Below are 18765 nucleotides of genomic sequence, written 5' to 3' on the forward strand. Positions count from 1 at the left end.
GATCCATACAATTTCGTCATGTGAATTGTCAAAGCAAGGTTTGATGTTTTTTGGGGAAACATGTTTCGCCTCTGGAAGAATGAAGACACGCTGTTGAAGTTTAATGGTTTGCTTATAATTTCGCGCAAAGCTACAAGAGGTTTATCTGCGCTAGCCTTCCCTAATTTAGCAGTGAAAAACTAAAAGAAATGCAGCCACTCATCACTACCCACCGCCAATTCTTGGGCTACTCTTTTACCAACGAACAGCGAGTCCCCGTCACGCCAAACATGCTCGCCCTTTCAACCTTGGGCCGTTATAATGTTACGGTCAGTCTCGCTGTTCGTTGGTAGAAGAATAGCCCAAGAGATGACGGAGGGTGGTGTCTTCCCTCTAGTCTTACACTGCAAAATTCATGATGGCTAGTGCAGATAGCCCTCGTGTAGTTTTGGTATGATGGGGATTCGAACCTGTGACCCTCGGAATACGAATAGCACCATAACCACCTGGCCATGCCGAGCCCAAACTTTACTGTGTTGGTATCGTCAACATTGTTGTACGCATGACATTATTTTCTTGTCTCGAATACTTTGCTTTGAGGTAAAGTTTTATTTATGTTCAATATATTACTTATTATATTTTACTCTCAATCAGTTCCATTGATTTAGTTCCTATCATCACAGTTCCTGTCACTCACCACCAATCTGTGTTTGTATTGATAATCTAGTTAATAAAGTGATTTCACCCAGTTATGGGGCGTTGTTTTTTTTATTTTCCTTAAATGAATTTCTGTTTTAGAGGTAGAATGTGAGTTGTTTCTTCGTTACTTTTCTCTGTTCTTTATGACGTATTCTTTAGTGAACTGTTACTGTCTGCGATAAATGTTGATAAAGGTGTGTATTCTGTTACTTTTAACCTATTGTATCCTTTGGCCTATTTAGCGAGTATGATTCTTTCAGTTTTGGGGTATAACTTTGGGCTTGCTAATATATATAAACACACGCACATGTAATTTATTTCTTTACATATGTGTTTGTTTTCATCTTCTCTGTGTGTTTTATTTCACTTGTTGGTTCTTTGTTTTTCATTGTTCTCAGTTCTTTGCTTCATTTTTATTTTCTTTTGATGGGTTTCTAGCTTTTGTCTCAAGTTGTTCCTTTTTCCACGGGGCCCGGCATGGCCAGGTGGGTTAAGGCGTTCGACTCGTAATCTGAGGATCGCGGGTTCGAATCCCCGTCACGCCACACATGCTCGCTCTTTCAGCCGTGGGGGCGTTGTAATGTGACGGTCATTCCTACTATTCGTTGGTCTTACATTGCTAAATTAGGGACGGCTAGCGTAGATAACCCTAAGTAGCTTTGCGCGAAATTAAAAACAAAACAAAACATCCATTACAGTTTCTGTCCGTCACTCGTTCTATTTTCCAGTTTCACATTTTTGCACTCTTTAGGGCCTGAAATCCAATTTCAAAGATATATGAACTTCTCATGTTCTTCTTTTAATTATTCCATGTTTTTTATGGTCTGCTTCTTTGAGGTCATCATCAGTCATGCAGGTTTTTATTAATTTGCAGAATAATATGTATCATATAACTCTTTATCGTGGTAACCTTAAATTACCAGATAATTCTGGTAAACATTATAATGTTTATATGGACTATAATATGGACTATAATGCAGGGTTTTATTAATTTGCAGAATAATATGTATCATATAAGTCTTTATCGTGGTAACCTTACAATCAATAACTCTATCTTTAGATATTAGTTTTCCCTCTAGACTTTCCTATGCCCGGTACGTTGTTGTTTCTGGAATAGCTTAGTTACTTTCTTGTACTGTTCTATACGGTAAATTCAATCGACTACTTTTCCCTCTGTTGTTTCGTGACGATGTTTAGAACCATTTCTTCTACTTTCACCCGCTCTCTAATCGTCGCATTCAAGTCCTCCATTAACACTGTATATTTTCTATCGTTTTTGACTACTGTCTCTTTAACCTCTATAAGTACATCAATATCTTACTCCGTTCTCTTGGTGCATATACTGGAATTATCTTTATTATTTTTTAATCTTATTCTCTGCGGATCAGCGATAAGTTTACGGACTTACAACAACGAAATGTTGGAGTTAGATTCCTCACGGGAATAAAGTGCAGATAACGCAATACGTAACTTTCTTCTAGAAAAAAAAATTAACTGTGTATGTTTACTGTAATAACTGTTTGACTAACTGTAATTTTTTAATTTATCAAAACGTCTATTCCTTTAGCATTGGCTATGAAATTAGGGCGCTCGACTCGTTTGTGAGTATTTACCTTATGTTGACGCGTTGCAAGGTGTGTTTAAAGAGTATTTGCCACACATGTGACGCGCTGGCAAGGTGTATTTGAAGGGTATTTGCCATGCATATGTTGACGTATTCGCTACATTTGTTGTTTATGATTAAGCATAAAGCTACACAATGGGTTATCTGCACTCTGCCCACCACGAGTATCGAAATCCGGTTTTTAGCGGTGCGAGACCGCAGATATACTGCTGTGCTACTTCCACTCACTAGTTACGTTGTAAGCGAGATTATATCTTAGGGTATTTCTCCCTTAACTTCAAGGTGAACACGACCTTGACACACACTTCAAAGCTGTTGTGACTTCCTGCAGTTGTAAAATTTAAAATGTACACCAGTTGCTTCTTTGTTTTTGAACATTAAACCTATTGGTGTATTTTTAAAAATTATATTTGTGTTTTTCTTTTACTATAGTAATTTGATGTATCGTTGGAAACGTCTGCGGTGTTTGTAACTATTTTGTTTACGACAAAAGCTTACGACAGAAAGTTAACCACCCTATATTTGATATATCCAGTGCTGACGAAATATTTCACATAATAACATGACTCAGCTTAATGGCTGGAATATTCCAGCTTTTATTATAAGGTGTTTAAGTGTACGTTATTAAGGAAATTAATGCACTTTTACCACCAGAGAGAGTACTTGGAGCTGACGTGCTCGATAATGTACCAAAAGAGTGTGTTCAGAGAGTGCCGTGAAAATCGATATTATTTAAAGCGAAGGTTGCTTCATAACATTGTCTATAAATGTAATCTAAGTAGTTTAAAAATGTGTAGGTAGAATTACCATGCTCACTGGATAGAGTCAGCTTGTGGGAGGGGCACCTTCAAGTGCGACCTGACGAGTCATTGCTCGACCAGTTGTTTACACCTAGCAAGAATCGGTAAAGTCCGACATGCGTACATAGTTTTTCCAGTCATACTCACGGAATGACAGCCAACTGACAATGAAAAACAACATGTGATGTTTGCAGGGTCTGACGATTTTCGTTAAACCTTAGTTATTAGGCCACACACAATTTATTTTATCATTTAACTTCGGACATTTGTTAAAATGGTACTCAAATATAAAGCAGGTACGATAAAGCACTAGTTTCTTCTCGACTGGATGAATGGTTGAATTTGAGAGATGATGACTGGAAGTCGAGAATAGCTATGCCAAACACTATACGTTCTAAATCCACTGCCGACGGGATCTTTCGTCAAGTACCAGAGCTCCACAGAGCGAATATATTTCTTTGTAACTAACTAGGCCTTTAAATAAAGATATCCGTGAAGTTCTGTTGGAAAGCGTAGATTTGATGACTGTGCAATTTACACCACAAAATTCAGAAGACGAGTACAACACATTCGAGTACAGAAACAAAAATACAAAGTCAGTTTTAATTTTTAGTCAAAAAATATATTTTTATATATGTAAAAACGGCTGGTATGGGTAGAGAAAGCTCTATGTAGAGGAGCGAACAACGTTTCGACCTTTATCGGTAATCGTCAGGTTCACAAAGAAAGAGGTAACTGACCAATAGCTGACCGCATGTTTGAAGGCAGTTGTGTAATTGCGTGTAGGAATGTAGAGGGCGTGCTTAGGTGTTGGATTGTATTTATTAATATAGGTATAAAGGTGTTTCTTTGTATTGGTTTATTTTGGGCTTGAGTTGTTGTATAAATAAGGCTTCTTTAATTTTGCCTTTGTTTGTTTCTTTATTTAGTATTTGGGTGATTTCTCTGGTTATCTTGTGTTTATTTGATTGTGTTCGAAAACGTGTGAAGTTGAATTTTTGTGTTCTTTGAATCTGGTTTTCATTTTTCTACTCGTTTCTTTAATATAGAAGTCGTGGCAGTTATCACATTGTATTTTATAAATAACGTTGGTGTGATGTTTGTCAGTGTAGTTTTTACATAGTATAGACCTCAGTTTTGTGCCTGGTTTTTGAATAAATTTGGTATTAACTGGAATGTCATATTTTGTTACTAGTTTTTGTGAAATGCTGGTTATTTTTCTGCTGTTGTCGGGAATATATGGTATGCAGCAGTATATGGTTTCGTGATTTTTTGATTCGTGAGGTATATTTACTTTTGTTGGTTGATTTTGCTTTTTGTCTAGGTGTGTGCGAATAATGTTTTGTACAGTTTGTGGAGGAAACTTATTGATGTTGATGAAGTATTGTTTCATTTTGTCTAGTTTATCGTTAATTTTGTCTGGTGCACATAGTTGTATGACTGTGTTTATTTGGTTTCTTAGTTTGTTAAGTTTTGTTTCATTTACTGAGTCCTAAGGAATGTATAGTCTAGTATGGGTGATTTTTCGGTGGTTTTCTATTTTTACTTGTCGGTAAAGTGCATTTGCTTTTAATATGTATATATTTTTTCTCAATATCTTAAGTAAAACTCCATGTTTACGATATTCTTGTACTGTTTATATTTTAAGTTAGAACGCTTATATGAGACCACGTGTCAAAACAAAGCAACTCATTTGTCGTGTAGATTTTAGTGAGTCTTTGAAAACCTAAGACTTATGGACGCCTTTAGTGATTGGAAAATAACGTGGAAATTGTCTTGCTTCGAAAACCAACGAACTTGATATGTGTGTATTTAGTCAACCAATTGTGAAAGGTTTCTCACGTTTGTTACCAAGTTTACCATTAAACCTAAAGATTCGATTCTCTTGCTTTTTTCCTCAGCATCTTAGTTGATACTTCTCTATAAAAGTTTGACCCCCCACCACCAAAAAAATAAAAGAAAAAAAGGATAAAGATGTTGTTTTTATAAATATTTTTCAATTCACCAACGAGCTTTGGCTATTAACGTAATGAGCAGTATATGTTTGTTCCAATAGTAAATAGACTTTTGCTTCGCTGTTTTACTGCTTCTGACTGATTTTGTTGTTATCGGCGCTATGTTCACCGCGAGAGAGCTAACCCTGGATTTTAGTGTCCTACGTGTTAATTTTCTCTTGGGAATTGCAATCACAAAAAAGAAAAAAACAAAGCGTAAAAAGACGCATGTAGATTTGATGTTTGAATTTTATTCGTTATATGAAGTTTTAATCCTCAAACTATTAACCTTTCACTTTCGCTGGGGTCCACATATTGCAACGTTAATCATAACAAGCATCTCATTAATTCACGTACATAGAATAATTTGTAGAAACTTCCGAAGTTGTTTTAAGATAAATCACACTGTTGACAGAACCGACAAGCAGTATTGGTTTTAGTTCTGTAGTTCAACAGTTGTTTATTTCCATTTCCTATTTACCATAACTGGTGTCAATAAGACAGTGTGCGTTTTATCAGATTGTCAGATAACGTGTACTAATGGAGTTATTTGTAATATTGATGGTGCTTTAATTTTTTTATGTAACTTTATGTTATTAGGGACCATGTATGCAACAAAAGTGGACCCACAACCTACTTGATCCACAAATAGTTGAGAAAAAAGTTTAAAAAGCATATGAGGTTCATATGGATCTCGTCAGTAATGATAGGGTTAATTGGCCAACAAATAGCATTATAAGGATGCGTTTTCACTTCAAGCACTCAAACTGACCTATTTGTTGGCGTTGTTGAATATGAAAGCTTGTGTATAATATGTGGAATTAAGAAGGGGTAGTGCGTACAAAGAAAACAGCATTTTTTTCTTTTGTCCACTCCAATATTGTCTCATGTTAGTGACTTTTGTTTTCTCACTGATACCACAGTGATAGATTAGAATGACCGCGCCAGTCTTGGGGACTTTTTTTTCTTTTTTATGTGAGATGTAGTACTAGTAACCATGTAGCCATCAACGACACGAATCCATAAGGAACTTTATGTATAAGTAGGTTTTAAACTTACAATTCTTCTAAAAACTTAAAGGATCTGCGTGGATCCCAGCGGTAAATGTGAGTGTTAAATAAGAGTTTTATCTTAAAGATTCCTCTTAGTGTTTTTATAAGCGAAATATAGAAAATAAGTTATTACTAAACCAGAATAATCTGTTCTGTAATCTGTAACCCAATGTTACAGTAATATACTTTATGTACAGTACACGAGGGTTTCCTCTGGTTGACGGCCACGGAAACTGGAACGGTGTCAGGGTAGCCGTAGCAACCACTAAAATTACGCAATATTTTTTAGTTATTCTGTATCTATAGCTTTGTTGGATGGGCGGGGGCCTCAGTTAGGTTACTAAATGTTCGGGGAGCTTGTGCTGAGAAAGTTTAGTAACCATCACAGTACAGGCACATATACTGAACATAAATAATCATTTAGGCCTAGAAACGTCATTAGGAACTTTTTGCGCTAGTTTTGCTGTTCATTTTAATTTAAAGTCTCAACATTTCTAGTAAAATAAAGATACTACATGAATGTGACACCATCTGGTGTTTTTTATCTTTATTATAATTTTACTTTTTCTCTCCTGTGTTATCTTAATTGGATTTCTCATTAATAACGATCTTCGCTCTACTTGTGTATGACTTGTCTGTTTGGTGGGTTAAGACGTTCGACTCGTAATACGAGGGTCGCGGGTTCGAATTTCTGTCACACCAAACATGTTCGCCCTTACAGTCGTGTGGGCGTTATAATGTGACTGCCAATCCAACTATTCGTCAGTAAAAGAGTAGCCCAAGAGTTGGCGGTGCGTGATAATGACTAACTGTCTTCCCTCTAATCTTACACTGCTAAATTAGGGACGGCTAGCGCAGATAGCCCTCGTGTAGCTTAGTGCGAAATTCTAAAACAAAAGAACAACAAAAAAAAATGTCTGTTTTTAGTCTGTGTCTACAGTGGTTGAAATGATCAACTGTCGGCTGTATATCAGGAGAGCATGACATTCTGTGCTTAAACCATTTTTTTTTTCTGCCTCCAAGTGGCATGTGTGTGGACTTGTACAGCTAGAAACTAGGTTTCGATACCTGTGGTGGACAGGGCACAGATAGCGCTTTGTGTAGCTTTTGTGCATAATAACAAACTTAAGGTGTTTTTTTCTACCCACGCATAATTTAACAAAATGGGGGGACCTAGTAGCAAATAACTAATATTTAAATTTTCGACTAATGGGAGGGGTATGACTTTTTTCTCTTTTTCCTGGCGCAACTGAAAATAACTGGGGCGATTTTTGTCCAGCAAAAGCTGAGAATGCAGTTTCACAGAACTTCTTTCGATGAAAATGTTCTTAAAGTAGTGTGTGTGTGTGTCCATAGGAATCTCAGTTTGGGCTTATTTCAAATTTTGTAATTATTGTACTTCTTTGTTCGCGGATATCTGAAATCATCTCTTCGTATCACACGTAGAACGTATGCTACACAGTTCGAGAATCTCTGGTTTAAACAAATATGGAAGGTGACTACAGGAGTCAAGTTTAAAGGTTGAACACGTCAGCAGATCGACTTACCATCAGTTTTGATGTTGTACAGAAAAAAACGATAAAGCTGAAACACAGAGTCCTTTGAATCTAAAAGAGCGGAAAGGTCAAATAAAGATGTGTTGTTTATATAAACTGTTGGGCTGTTTGCTGCTTCCCCATCAATGACGGTTTAAATTATGTTCAAAGTACGCTGTACTAATTCCAGGAACGTACCGATAGTTAATGTGATATGGTTTTCTAATTCTGCTTACAGGAGTTTCTACAGAGGTTTGTTTTATTCAATGTTTCTTTTATTGTATATTTAAATATTTTTTTCCTCCAGGAAATCTTATAACAAAGGAATAACTGACTTTAAAGCATAATTCTTCTCTTTGGAAGCTGGTTCAAGATGGACGGTCAAAATGTTAATCATCCTTCAGCCATTGGCGATCAAGATAACGATACACGATGATTCGTGGGAACAATTTTGTTAACTACCAACCTAATAACCCACAACCTTTCGTAGAAAAAACACACACACATACCAAAACAAAACGTTTTCTAAGACGTGAGGATTTTTTTAAAGAAATGTGGAGAAAAAAAACACCCTTGTATCAAATTTACCAGAAATATAATATGTTTGGATCATTTACAGATAGCCCCTTGTTGCCATAGCGAATTATAAACAGTATTAAAGAGAGTATAAAAAAAATATTTCAAAGTGCACGAACAAACAAATACTATTCATAAATGACGCGTCATGCGACTTGTTAACCCCTTATGTACCAGCGGTATGTTTCTAGTGGGCCCTTTCACGTCTAGATTGTTCTAGAGAAATCTATAGCCCGTGGTTGTAAACATTTTAAGCATAACAAAATGTAATCCGATTTCAATGAAGAGGATTCACTCGTACAGAAGTAAATATGACAGTTTGTGAAAAATCTGGTATGGAGAAAAATGGATATCATTTCGGGATTCGGCATACAGGAATTGCTGTAAAAATTTCAAGTTAATAAATCCCGTCGATGGCCTGTGTTATGAAGTTCATAATATAATTCGATATTTGTAACAACCCCGATCTAATTAAGTCATTTTCAGAACAAGAAGTATGTGAAAGAAAGATATTTTTAAAACATCGAAAACATCCTAATTATAATGCATGATTTGGTGTCCTTTAATTTAACAAACATTACAAGACTTTTTGCAAGGTATAATAGTTAACACTAGATTATTTGGTGCCCGTTAACTAACTTTTAAACAACATGAGACGTCATACAAGAAGTGATATTATGGAAACTTTTAATTTGCTGTTCTGCCTTGTCTGCTTCTCCGAAAAGCATTATAAATATGAAACAGTTTGAGTGTACACCTACATATAAACGTGTCTGTTCAGTATGTAATTAACTTATGAATCGCTGTGTATTACTGACTGTCAAGTTGGTCTTTTTTCTCTCGACTAAACTTGTATGTACTTCTGTGTTTGTTAAACTATCGTATCTTTCTTACTAAGAAACACTTACCAACTCATTTCATATGCATCCTCGGGAGGTGTATTTGGAACAGGATAGCATGTTTGACTGTGGTTGCATTGCTTCCCTGCTTCCCAGATCGTCAAGTTCCCCAAAGTGGGCTAACATACAAATACTCTCAGATTACACGGTGAAATAAATCAACCCGCTGATGTTGCATGGAATGAAGATAACTGGAAAAGAATACTTTACGAAAGCTCCTAAATGTAATGTATTTATTACTTATTATTTACAATGTACGGCTCAACATTGAAAAAAGTTTGTTTTTTTTGTTGGCCTTCCAGATAAGATTATCCAACGGTGTCTACAGCCATTCTCTGTTAGTGACCACACACAGACGGTACTAATAGAATCGAAATGTAGGTATTAAGCAATCGAAGCAATTCGATTTCGATGTTTGTATTAATAATCGACCCACAGTCTTTCCTGGGAACATGCAGGTGCCAGACTTATGAGGTGATTTATGTTTATATTATCCTTGGTCCCATTTTTATTGTTGAGTGGTTTGTTTTGCTTTGGTTTTGAATTTAGCGCAAAGCTACACGAGGGCTATCTGCGCTAGCCGTCCCTAATTTAGAAGCGTGAGATCAGAGGGAAAGCATCTAGTCATCATTACTTACCGCCAACTTTTGGGCTACTCTTTTACCGACGAATAGTGGGATTGACAGTAACATTATAACGCCCCCACAGCTGAAATGGCGAGCATGTTTGGTATGACGGGGACTCGAACCCGCAACGCTCGGATTACGAGTCGAGTGCCTTAACTACCTGGCTATGCCGGTTGAGTGAAACTGGAAGATAATCTGGAGGGTGCAATAATATCAGTTTTAATAAGGATATATAAAACGAACAGTGTAAAAGAATCAACGCAGCTTTGAAGCTAACGAGGGTGAATTTCAAATATGTGAGCGCGTCTGTGTTTCATCGCATTGAAATGAATTAACTTGCCCTGCTGATGTTTCAAGGAAAAACGATGACCGAGAGTACAGACTAATTGGATTAGTAGATAAATATAGTTCCACTAGATCTGCCTAAATGTTCAGATCTGAGATTATTATTATTATAGCTTAGGAAATTACACATTGCGTTGTTTATCCGCCTTCCGTCTAGTTTGTTAGCTCAAAATTAAGGACAGCTTTGCGCGAACATTCAAAACATTTTACTAACAAAACATCATGAGACTTGTTTAGTGTGTTATTAGAAAGTATGCAATACTAAAGTTCTGTCTATAATTTGACAACAAATATGTTAAATTGTAAAAAAAAATATATTTTGATATGATCCTCTTTGAAGAAGTAAACACTTACGACTATGTATGTTTTAGAATATAAAATTTCAAAATAACTCATTGAATCTGCTTAATCGTAGAGACGGTTGAACTCATTGATTGCCGTGGTTTTGACGCGCGTTAGAAATCCATCTGTGTGAACGCAGCTTAAGCTGTCTTCCTTATATTTCGAAAGGAAGTAGAATGTTTGTTCTTGTGCATTATGTATGTCAACAGTATTTCTGCTTTGCATATTTTGTGGTATTTGTGCCTCTATCTTTTAAACAAAAATTGAAATTATTTTCTGAATTATCTTTCACTGGGTATTGAGTTCTCAAATAGTTTTTCTTGAATCTGTTTAGAGAATCAAATTTTCCACACATCGTACTTGTACATCACCAATGTTTAATTTGTGTCGTGTTTTATGCACAGTACTTAAGGCTTTTATTCTTTAAATGATTTTATAGTTCTTAAACTGTATGGCTGAAAATTAGGTGCAGAACTTTTTTTTTTTTATATTTGAAGACGATAAAATAATCGAAACCAAAAGTTTATTCCAAGATTCCAACCATAAATGACAAATTTTTTAACAATTTATTTCCTTATTTACCTAAGTACAAAGTACCATTTATTTCCATATCTGTATTCGTTATGAAATGCGCACATAATACACAGATCTTTAGACATTGGTTAAGACAATCAGATGAAAAGAAAAAGTAAATGAACTGTAGTTTTTGTAACATGCGAGGTATTAGATGGTTTAAAAATATTAAACAGAAATAATATGTAATAATTAACTTTAAAGCAGTCGAGATAAATTTTCCTGAAGATTAATTTTTCTTACCTAACAAGAGTTTCAGTTTCTTAGATGGTGTTTATAGAACTTAAACTTTTATCATGTGTTGCTCTCAGCCACAGCCGTATATTAAGCAGGATCTGTAATATTTATTTATCTGAAATTACGTGATGAGTATGCTTTCTCGCAAGAATTATCACTTTGTCAGCTGGCAGATCTAATGGTTTTGTCTTATATTTCTATTAATGTTACATTTTCTTGAGTCAATATTACGCCAGTTCATGTGTAAATTAAATGATAACGCAATTTGCGCCTCCACCGCGGAAGACACGACCTCTCTATTTATTTATCTTTTACTGTAAATAGTCATAACTACAAACACGAAACTCGCATATCCGTATTAAAAATGTTTGTAAAGATATCTAGGTAATCACAATTAATAATGTTTTTCGAACCATTGATTTCAGCGTTATAATGAAGAATTAATAAGCTTAGGTAAGATAAATTCTTCTTACTTTTAAAAAATATATGCACGGTTATTTCAGTAACAGATAGTAACATCGTGAAGGCTAGCAGTTACATGACTAATTTCTCTTGATTTTGAGTCGTCAGTTACGTCTTCAACTTTTCTCGTTTTTGTTAATATATATATGTTTCTTGCGTTTCAGTTGTCATGTACGAAACTGGGAGACTGATAATAAATTTCACGTGCTGTCCCTCACGTAAATTATAACAAGTTTTATTTATTTTTTGTAAACATTCTACCACTGCCGGTAGTTTCATTCGGACTTTGTGTAGGTGGGGTTTTAGTTCGTAAACCACTATCATTGTTTTGTTTGTTCTTTATGTAAATGTTATAAAACAACAGTCAACAAACTGAATAAATTACTTTAACGATGGTTTCTGAACGTGCTTTTTTTTTTTACATGCCTTTCGATAAGACATTTTTATATTTCCAGAGATTGGCAGTGTCGCTTAAAAAACAAATTAATATTTATACCTTATCACATACAAAATATATTTTTGACCGATGTTTTATGCTCTACTGTGCTAAGATAATCAGATACGAGGATAAAAACGTGATTTAATTTTATGTATACCAGCTACTAAATGTTGCTTCAGTAGAAGAAAGTCTGTTTATTATATCTTGTTGCAGAATAACATTAAACTTAAAATTTATGCACAGTTAAGACTTAGAGTAAATGTAAAAAAAAAATAAAGCAAACTGAATTCATTGCCTCGGGACTCCAGAGGATGACGAATGCCATAGGAATAACAGTTTCGTTACTAACGAATCAGGCCTGCTGGTGAAAGCGAAACTTGTTTTTTTTTTTTTAGACCTTGTTGTTCGGTTTTGCAAAATAAAAAATGACTGTAGAAATAAATCCTAAACTAGTACGTGTATGATAAGTTGTAACCAGTGCTTAACTCTACTTTATAACGTGAATTTGAAAAGATTTTAAAATGTTTGTTTCAAGAATAAGGAAACCTATGCTTGTGAAACTTAGCTTTAGGGACTATCTCTAATGCAAGGTCAAGTCAAGGACATCTTATTTGCTGTCACTGGAAGTACCCTATGAGGATCGGTATTTTCTGCGAGCGACACCAGGTGTGTTGTAGCTTGTCTTTCCATTTCCAGGAATTTCTTCTAAATGTGACTGAATAAACTTTCGAATACTGTTGGTTTCTGAACAGTAATATCTGGATTCTCACATTCGTTTGGTTCAAGAAGCTGTGAGTTTCTTTTTATTTTTTACTATAACTATTTACTTGTAGTTTACTTTGGTGATGGTGGTCGGTTTTTACTAAAAGCAGACGTATTTCTCTTCGATGGTTACTACAAAAAACTGGTGAAATGAGTAATTTTTCATAATGACGATCTCAAACAGGTGTCCAGCAATACGTTCGTTTGAAAGTCGTAATAAACTTTGTTCTTACCTATTTAAAGCTGTCAGTAATCTTGTCACTACTTTCGTTTGACGTATTCATCTTGATGTTGAACTGCCTTGTTCCAAGTTGCGAACAAGTTCAACCATGTGAAACACGAGGTTGCTAAAGCCTTATCTCTTCCTCCTCTTGTTTCCCACTGACATTCCATCCACCAACATGGCGCGTGTGTATCAAGTATTCGTTAGCCCGTAATATGACATCTGAGTTTTCTTTATAGGCAGCGTTTTAAATAAAACTAAGGTGACAAGCATAACCTAGCGTAACACATGTTATTAAAATCCCTATTTTTTCAGATTAGACGTTAGAGACTACTTTATTATGTTTTTTTATGTATAATACACACGTACTGGTATTTCCGTTACACATATAGTTGTCGCAGTAGTAGCTTAGCTGACAAGTTTTGATACGGAAAGACAAAAAGTGGATTTGAAATGTCGTGTTTTTGTGGTTTTTGACGTTAATATTAAAAAGTTAACGAGCTAGTGAAGAAAAATAATGTGAAAATATAAAACGGGTATAGCCTCAGTGTGACCAATCAACAGAAAACCAGTTTGGGTTAAAGACCTATATTGTTTTATGTTCTGCACAAAGGGTAAGCCTAGTTGTTATTTGCTTAGCACACTTACGAAAAAAATGTGAGAATACAAAAAAATATATAATTATGAAAGTTGAATGAGATCTTGATGCATAAGTAATAACAAGGAATTTTAGTAATAACTTCAAGCCTTAATATCTGAATTAAACATACATTGATTCACCATCTAAGTGATCGGTTAAAGTGCTGTCGATCCATTAAGCCTACTTGAAAATTAAGCAAATCCTCCAACTCAAACATCCTCAGTAGCGATGCTAAAATAAATGAAAGAAAACAGGTAGTTGTCTTTAGCCCAGTTTGATTGTATATATATATTTGTCAGCTGTAACAAAGGAATTTGTAATTTTCTATTCTATTTGCTCTCTATCTTTGTTGTTAATTTTACATGAATTTAATGAGCATGCGCTGCATGGGGTTTTGAAGTATTAATGTTTCACGATTGCTTTAAAAACATGTTGGTTTTATTCGTTGCTTTTCTTTTGGCAATTAAATAGATTAAAAAAATTCTTTGTCAGTCGCCAAACGGGTTAAAATCAGCAGTAAAAATAGGTGCATTAACTAATTCAATTTCCTAAATTTTGTATAAAGATATTTGAGCTGCAAAAACTAACAGTAACCTTTCACTTGTGTTGAAATGAATTGTTGTTCAGCAGAAGCGTAAAGACGCTGATGTTACGTGGTCGTGGATTATACAAAAATATGTTAAGTATTTCACTGTTTTTGACTTCATTTAATTCGTCGGAGCTTGTTTGTGAAATACCGAACCTTCTATAACCACCTTAAAAGTTCATTTATGGCTTACCAAGTTTCTGACTGACAAAATTTTAGAATACCGAGTTGCTGAACAACGAAAACTTTGGCTCATTAATCTATTGAGTAACAAAATCCTTAGCTTACCACGTTATTGAGTGACGAAATATTTTGCTTTCCAAGTCATTGAGTAACGAAATATGTAGTTACCAGTCTCCCAGTGACTACCTCTACAGCTTTACTAAGTAATAAAAGGTAGACTAATCTAGGATTATACGACTGATATCAGAAAATCTCTGTTACAGTATTGATAGCTTCTGAGAAATTCTTAGGTGTATTAAGCTCGCTTGCTAAATTATTTTTTTTTTTATATCTTGTATTTTAAACTCTGTAAACATTTATGACTAACTTTCCAAAAACATTATATTTTTTTGTTAAGAACAATAACCAGATTAAAATGAAACTGGATATTTCAATCATACTCAATTTGTACTTTTTATATTTAGGCTTCGCTCAATAAGGCTAAATTCCCTTCAGAGATACAATTAGTGTTTATTGTTTTGTTTTTCTTTTCTTAAACTCTCACCTTAATATTATAAGAACTAGCAGAAGTACTCGGAAAAAAATGCTATTAGTGGTACACTGGTTTTCTGTAGGACTACTGATATCTGTATTGCACTGGATCGCGTATTGGCTAGTGTCACTGTATTGACACCACGTCAAGCAGCAGACGTATTGTTGGTCCCTAAACTGTTAACACTCCTACGAAAAGTGGGGCCTAATAGGCCCCAGAGCAACTTGAAAGGTTATTAATATTAGGCTAATAATTTTGTATTTAAATGAAATTGCCATTTAAATCCATTAATGAATGGATTAACGAGATTCCCACTGTCCCTATCTACTATCTAGCGAAACCACAGCCAGGGGAACGGGCTTGGAGAAATCAGGACTAGAAACGTCTTTTCGTAGGAGTGTTAAGCGTAATTGCGTAATCGTGAGAGTGTCAAAGAAATGATTGAATGCTTTGTAATTATTTCACTATTTTATTTTGAATAAACAAATTCCACAATATCGCTTGTCGCTTCACTATGAACACCTTAATCTAATCATATCTTTTTTAGTTTTTTATAGTAACACAAAACGGCTGCATAAATTGCAAAAACTTGTTTGTAGAATTGGCACTAAAACATAAAGGGAACAGGAGTTGACAATATTGTGTTGGTCTGAATTTATTTTGTTATAGAATTGGCACTAAGAACATAAAGAGAACAGGAGTTGACAATATTGTGTTGGTCTAAATGTATTTTATTGTTATCTATTGTATTAATCGTAAAGTGACTATTTCGTTCCAATCTTAACAAGTCTGTGGTAAAATAGAAAATACAGTATAAACAGACTGCATTAAAGTGTTACGCCTTGTAGTTGACTGTTTATCAGTACAGTACAATAATGTTATTTTGAATACCATTTATTTAACCAAGTAGGATAAAAAACGTATATGTACTGCTGAATTAAGTTGAAGTGAAACATTTGATTTTACTATTAATTCATAAATTGTAAGACTATTACTGTTGTGTGCTATACACATGTGAAAGTTTGTATCGCAGAGTTCCGTACACTTTAATTATTTTAGACTTTTTAAATATTCTAAATAATTTGAAACTACTGATGCGTAGATAAAATTAGAAAGTTTTTTCTGGATTTTTTTTTCACACCTGCAGTTTTTTCGGATTGTGTAGAAAGGTGATGCATTCGTATTTTTATGTAACGGGTAATTAAACAATGTCGAACTGTCATCTGGTTATCTGCTGGTGTACAGACAAACACACCAATTTTTCTATTACCTGACATACCTTCATTACACTTTATAAGCCCGACATGGCCAGAGGTGGTGGCTAAGGCATTCGATTCGTAATCTGAGGATTGACCACCATATAATAACGCTCTACCGCTGAAAGAGGCCAAGCATGTTTGATTGGACAGGAATTCGAACCCGCGACTCTCATATTGCGATTTAAGCCACCAACTACTTGGCCATGCCGGACGAGTTGGATGTTACTTGTCTCACCAAATGTTTATAAGCCTTTTTTTTTTTTTTTTTTCAAGTTTGGTTGCCTCTACAGAAATCCTCTAGGGTTTAAGTTACTACACCTACAAATGTAATTAATATGTTAGCAGTGCCAAACAAATTCGTACTGGTGTATTAACTGGGCAAAACACACACACTCAAACAAGAACATAAAGCAATCTTTTACTACATTGTTATAATTCCATTCAACACACACATTAGTGTTACTGCATTAGGCACGAGCCATAACTTAAACTCTACACTGCATCTCAGCAACTGAAAGCACGAAAAGATGGTTACTTTATAACTTCCGGTGGCTTCACGTGAAAGGGTCAATGCTTGATCCAGTTTAATATACACCATATGCCCAATGCAAAGTTAGCAACGATACGCACGATATTAAACGTCACTTCCGTTTAGCATCGGTTACATGTAGTTTACTGCTGGTTATTTGATATCTGATTTGCAGTATTAAGGTGATAAATGTAATTGAAATAGCTTCCAAATTCGAACCATTTCTTTGATTTCGCTTGTCCCTCGTTCTTTAATGGGTATTCCTAAGTTGTACTAAAGTTAACCGGTGTGTGTGTGTGTGTGTGTGGCTTTATGCTATCTGCCGTTTTGTTGGAACACGATATGAGCCCTAAATGATACATAACATCTAGATTAATGCCAGTTTTCAAGTTTGTTGTAATTAAGCATATCTGTACTATCTGTAATCTGCCCATCACAGGTATTGAAACCCAGCTTCTAGTGTTGTAAGCCCGAAGACACACCTCTGTGCCACTGTGGTACTCGTTTTCGAAATACCCTCTCATTCGTCGTGTTAATTGCTATTATCATACATTCCGTTAAATAAACTAGATGTTGGCCATACAGTTTTAGTTTTGACTATTTTAATGGATAAAACTACATATATAAGAATATTTTCAAAGAAAGAAGGAAATTTCTAATTATCCTCAATCATACTAGTTGGTTGTTGATCAGAAATTTCGATTAGTAGAAATGTGAGAGTCGTAATCTGAGGGTCGCGGGTTCGAATCCCCGTCACACTAAACATGCTTGCCCTTTCAACCGTGGGGGTGTTATAATGTGACGGTCAATCACACTATTCGTTGGTAAAAAAGTAGCCCAAGAGTTGACGGTAGGTGGTGGTGACTAGCTGCCTACTTTCTGTTCTTGCCACTGCTAAATTAGGAACGGCTAGTGGAGACAGCCCTCGTGTAGCTTTGCACGAAATTCAAAACAAACCAAACCAGGATATTCCACTTTGTATTTGTGGAAAAAATGCTGTCAAAAATTTGTTGAAATAAACATATGTTATACAAAACTTTCCTCTAACTGCCGATTTCTAAAACTAAAATAGCCTTGTCAGTTATTTTAGTTTCTGTAATAATATATTTAATACTAACAGAGATTCGCGGCCAAACTAGTGTCCTTATTGCAACAGTACTTCTTTAAAACAATACGAAATAATTCTAATCGCAGATACGGAAATCTTTAACTAGTATTAGGCCTAAGAGTATGTTAAACCATTATTTAGTACAGCCTATATTCGATGAAGAGATAAATTAACACTGCAACTTGTGTACGTTTTTTGATTTAGTTTAGTTAGAGCTATACTTTATATCTCAGAACGGGTGGTATGGGCATTAACACTTTTACTAATAAAGCAGAGAACAACGTTTCGACCTTCCTAGGTCATCTTCAGGTTTATTTTAAGTGGGTTTCTCGTCATCAAGAGCTATACTTTATTGTACTGACCCCTCGTGTACGTGGTGAGAGGACCTCCAAAAGAAGGTTCTGTTCTTTCAGTTCAACTCCTCTGCGATCTAAACATCCACCCACGCGTTTGCCGTGCGTGGCAACCCGTGAAGGAGAGGATCCTTGTGGTTGAGGGGTCCAACCCTAACACACCACTTTGGTCTTGAATTCCTGTAAACAGGCGGTCTTGTGGTAGCCCCCCTTGGGTCAGTCGGCTGGTACACTTGGGCTAGGGTATACCAAGTACCAGTGTTGGATGTTCTCAACAGGTGTTGTGGACATTGGGTCTGATGCTGGTGTTTGGGTGTAGTACTCACGAAACCCGGGTGTTGCTGCAGTGTCCTGGTTTGACATTGTAATGCGTTCTCTCGTAGGACTCCATGGTGGGTGGGGACAGTG

At 35.4% G+C, this 18765-nt stretch overlaps 1 protein-coding gene across 10 annotated transcripts in view; it reads left to right on the plus strand.

Moving 5' to 3' along the window:
• LOC143246477 (5'-AMP-activated protein kinase subunit gamma-1-like) overlaps window positions 1–18765 on the plus strand; it is a 190939-nt gene that overhangs the window by 92749 nt on the left and 79425 nt on the right. The window contains exon 1 of one of the 10 annotated variants that reach the window (XM_076493277.1): window positions 9252–9382. The exons of 7 other annotated variants lie outside the window; for them this stretch is intronic. Coding sequence is in view for 1 of the 3 variants with exons in the window: in XM_076493269.1 (XP_076349384.1) it covers window positions 9570–9632 (63 nt within the window). In the remaining 2 variants the exon portion in view is untranslated. Of the gene's footprint in view, window positions 1–9251; window positions 9383–9554; window positions 9633–12822; window positions 12974–18765 lie in introns of those variants that run through there. 2 more of the 10 variants (XM_076493269.1, XM_076493276.1) reach the window with 2 other exon arrangements.

Source organism: Tachypleus tridentatus, chromosome 3, assembly GCF_004210375.1.
Source record: "Tachypleus tridentatus isolate NWPU-2018 chromosome 3, ASM421037v1, whole genome shotgun sequence".
In the NCBI taxonomy this organism is placed as follows: Eukaryota; Metazoa; Arthropoda; class Merostomata; order Xiphosura; family Limulidae; genus Tachypleus; species Tachypleus tridentatus.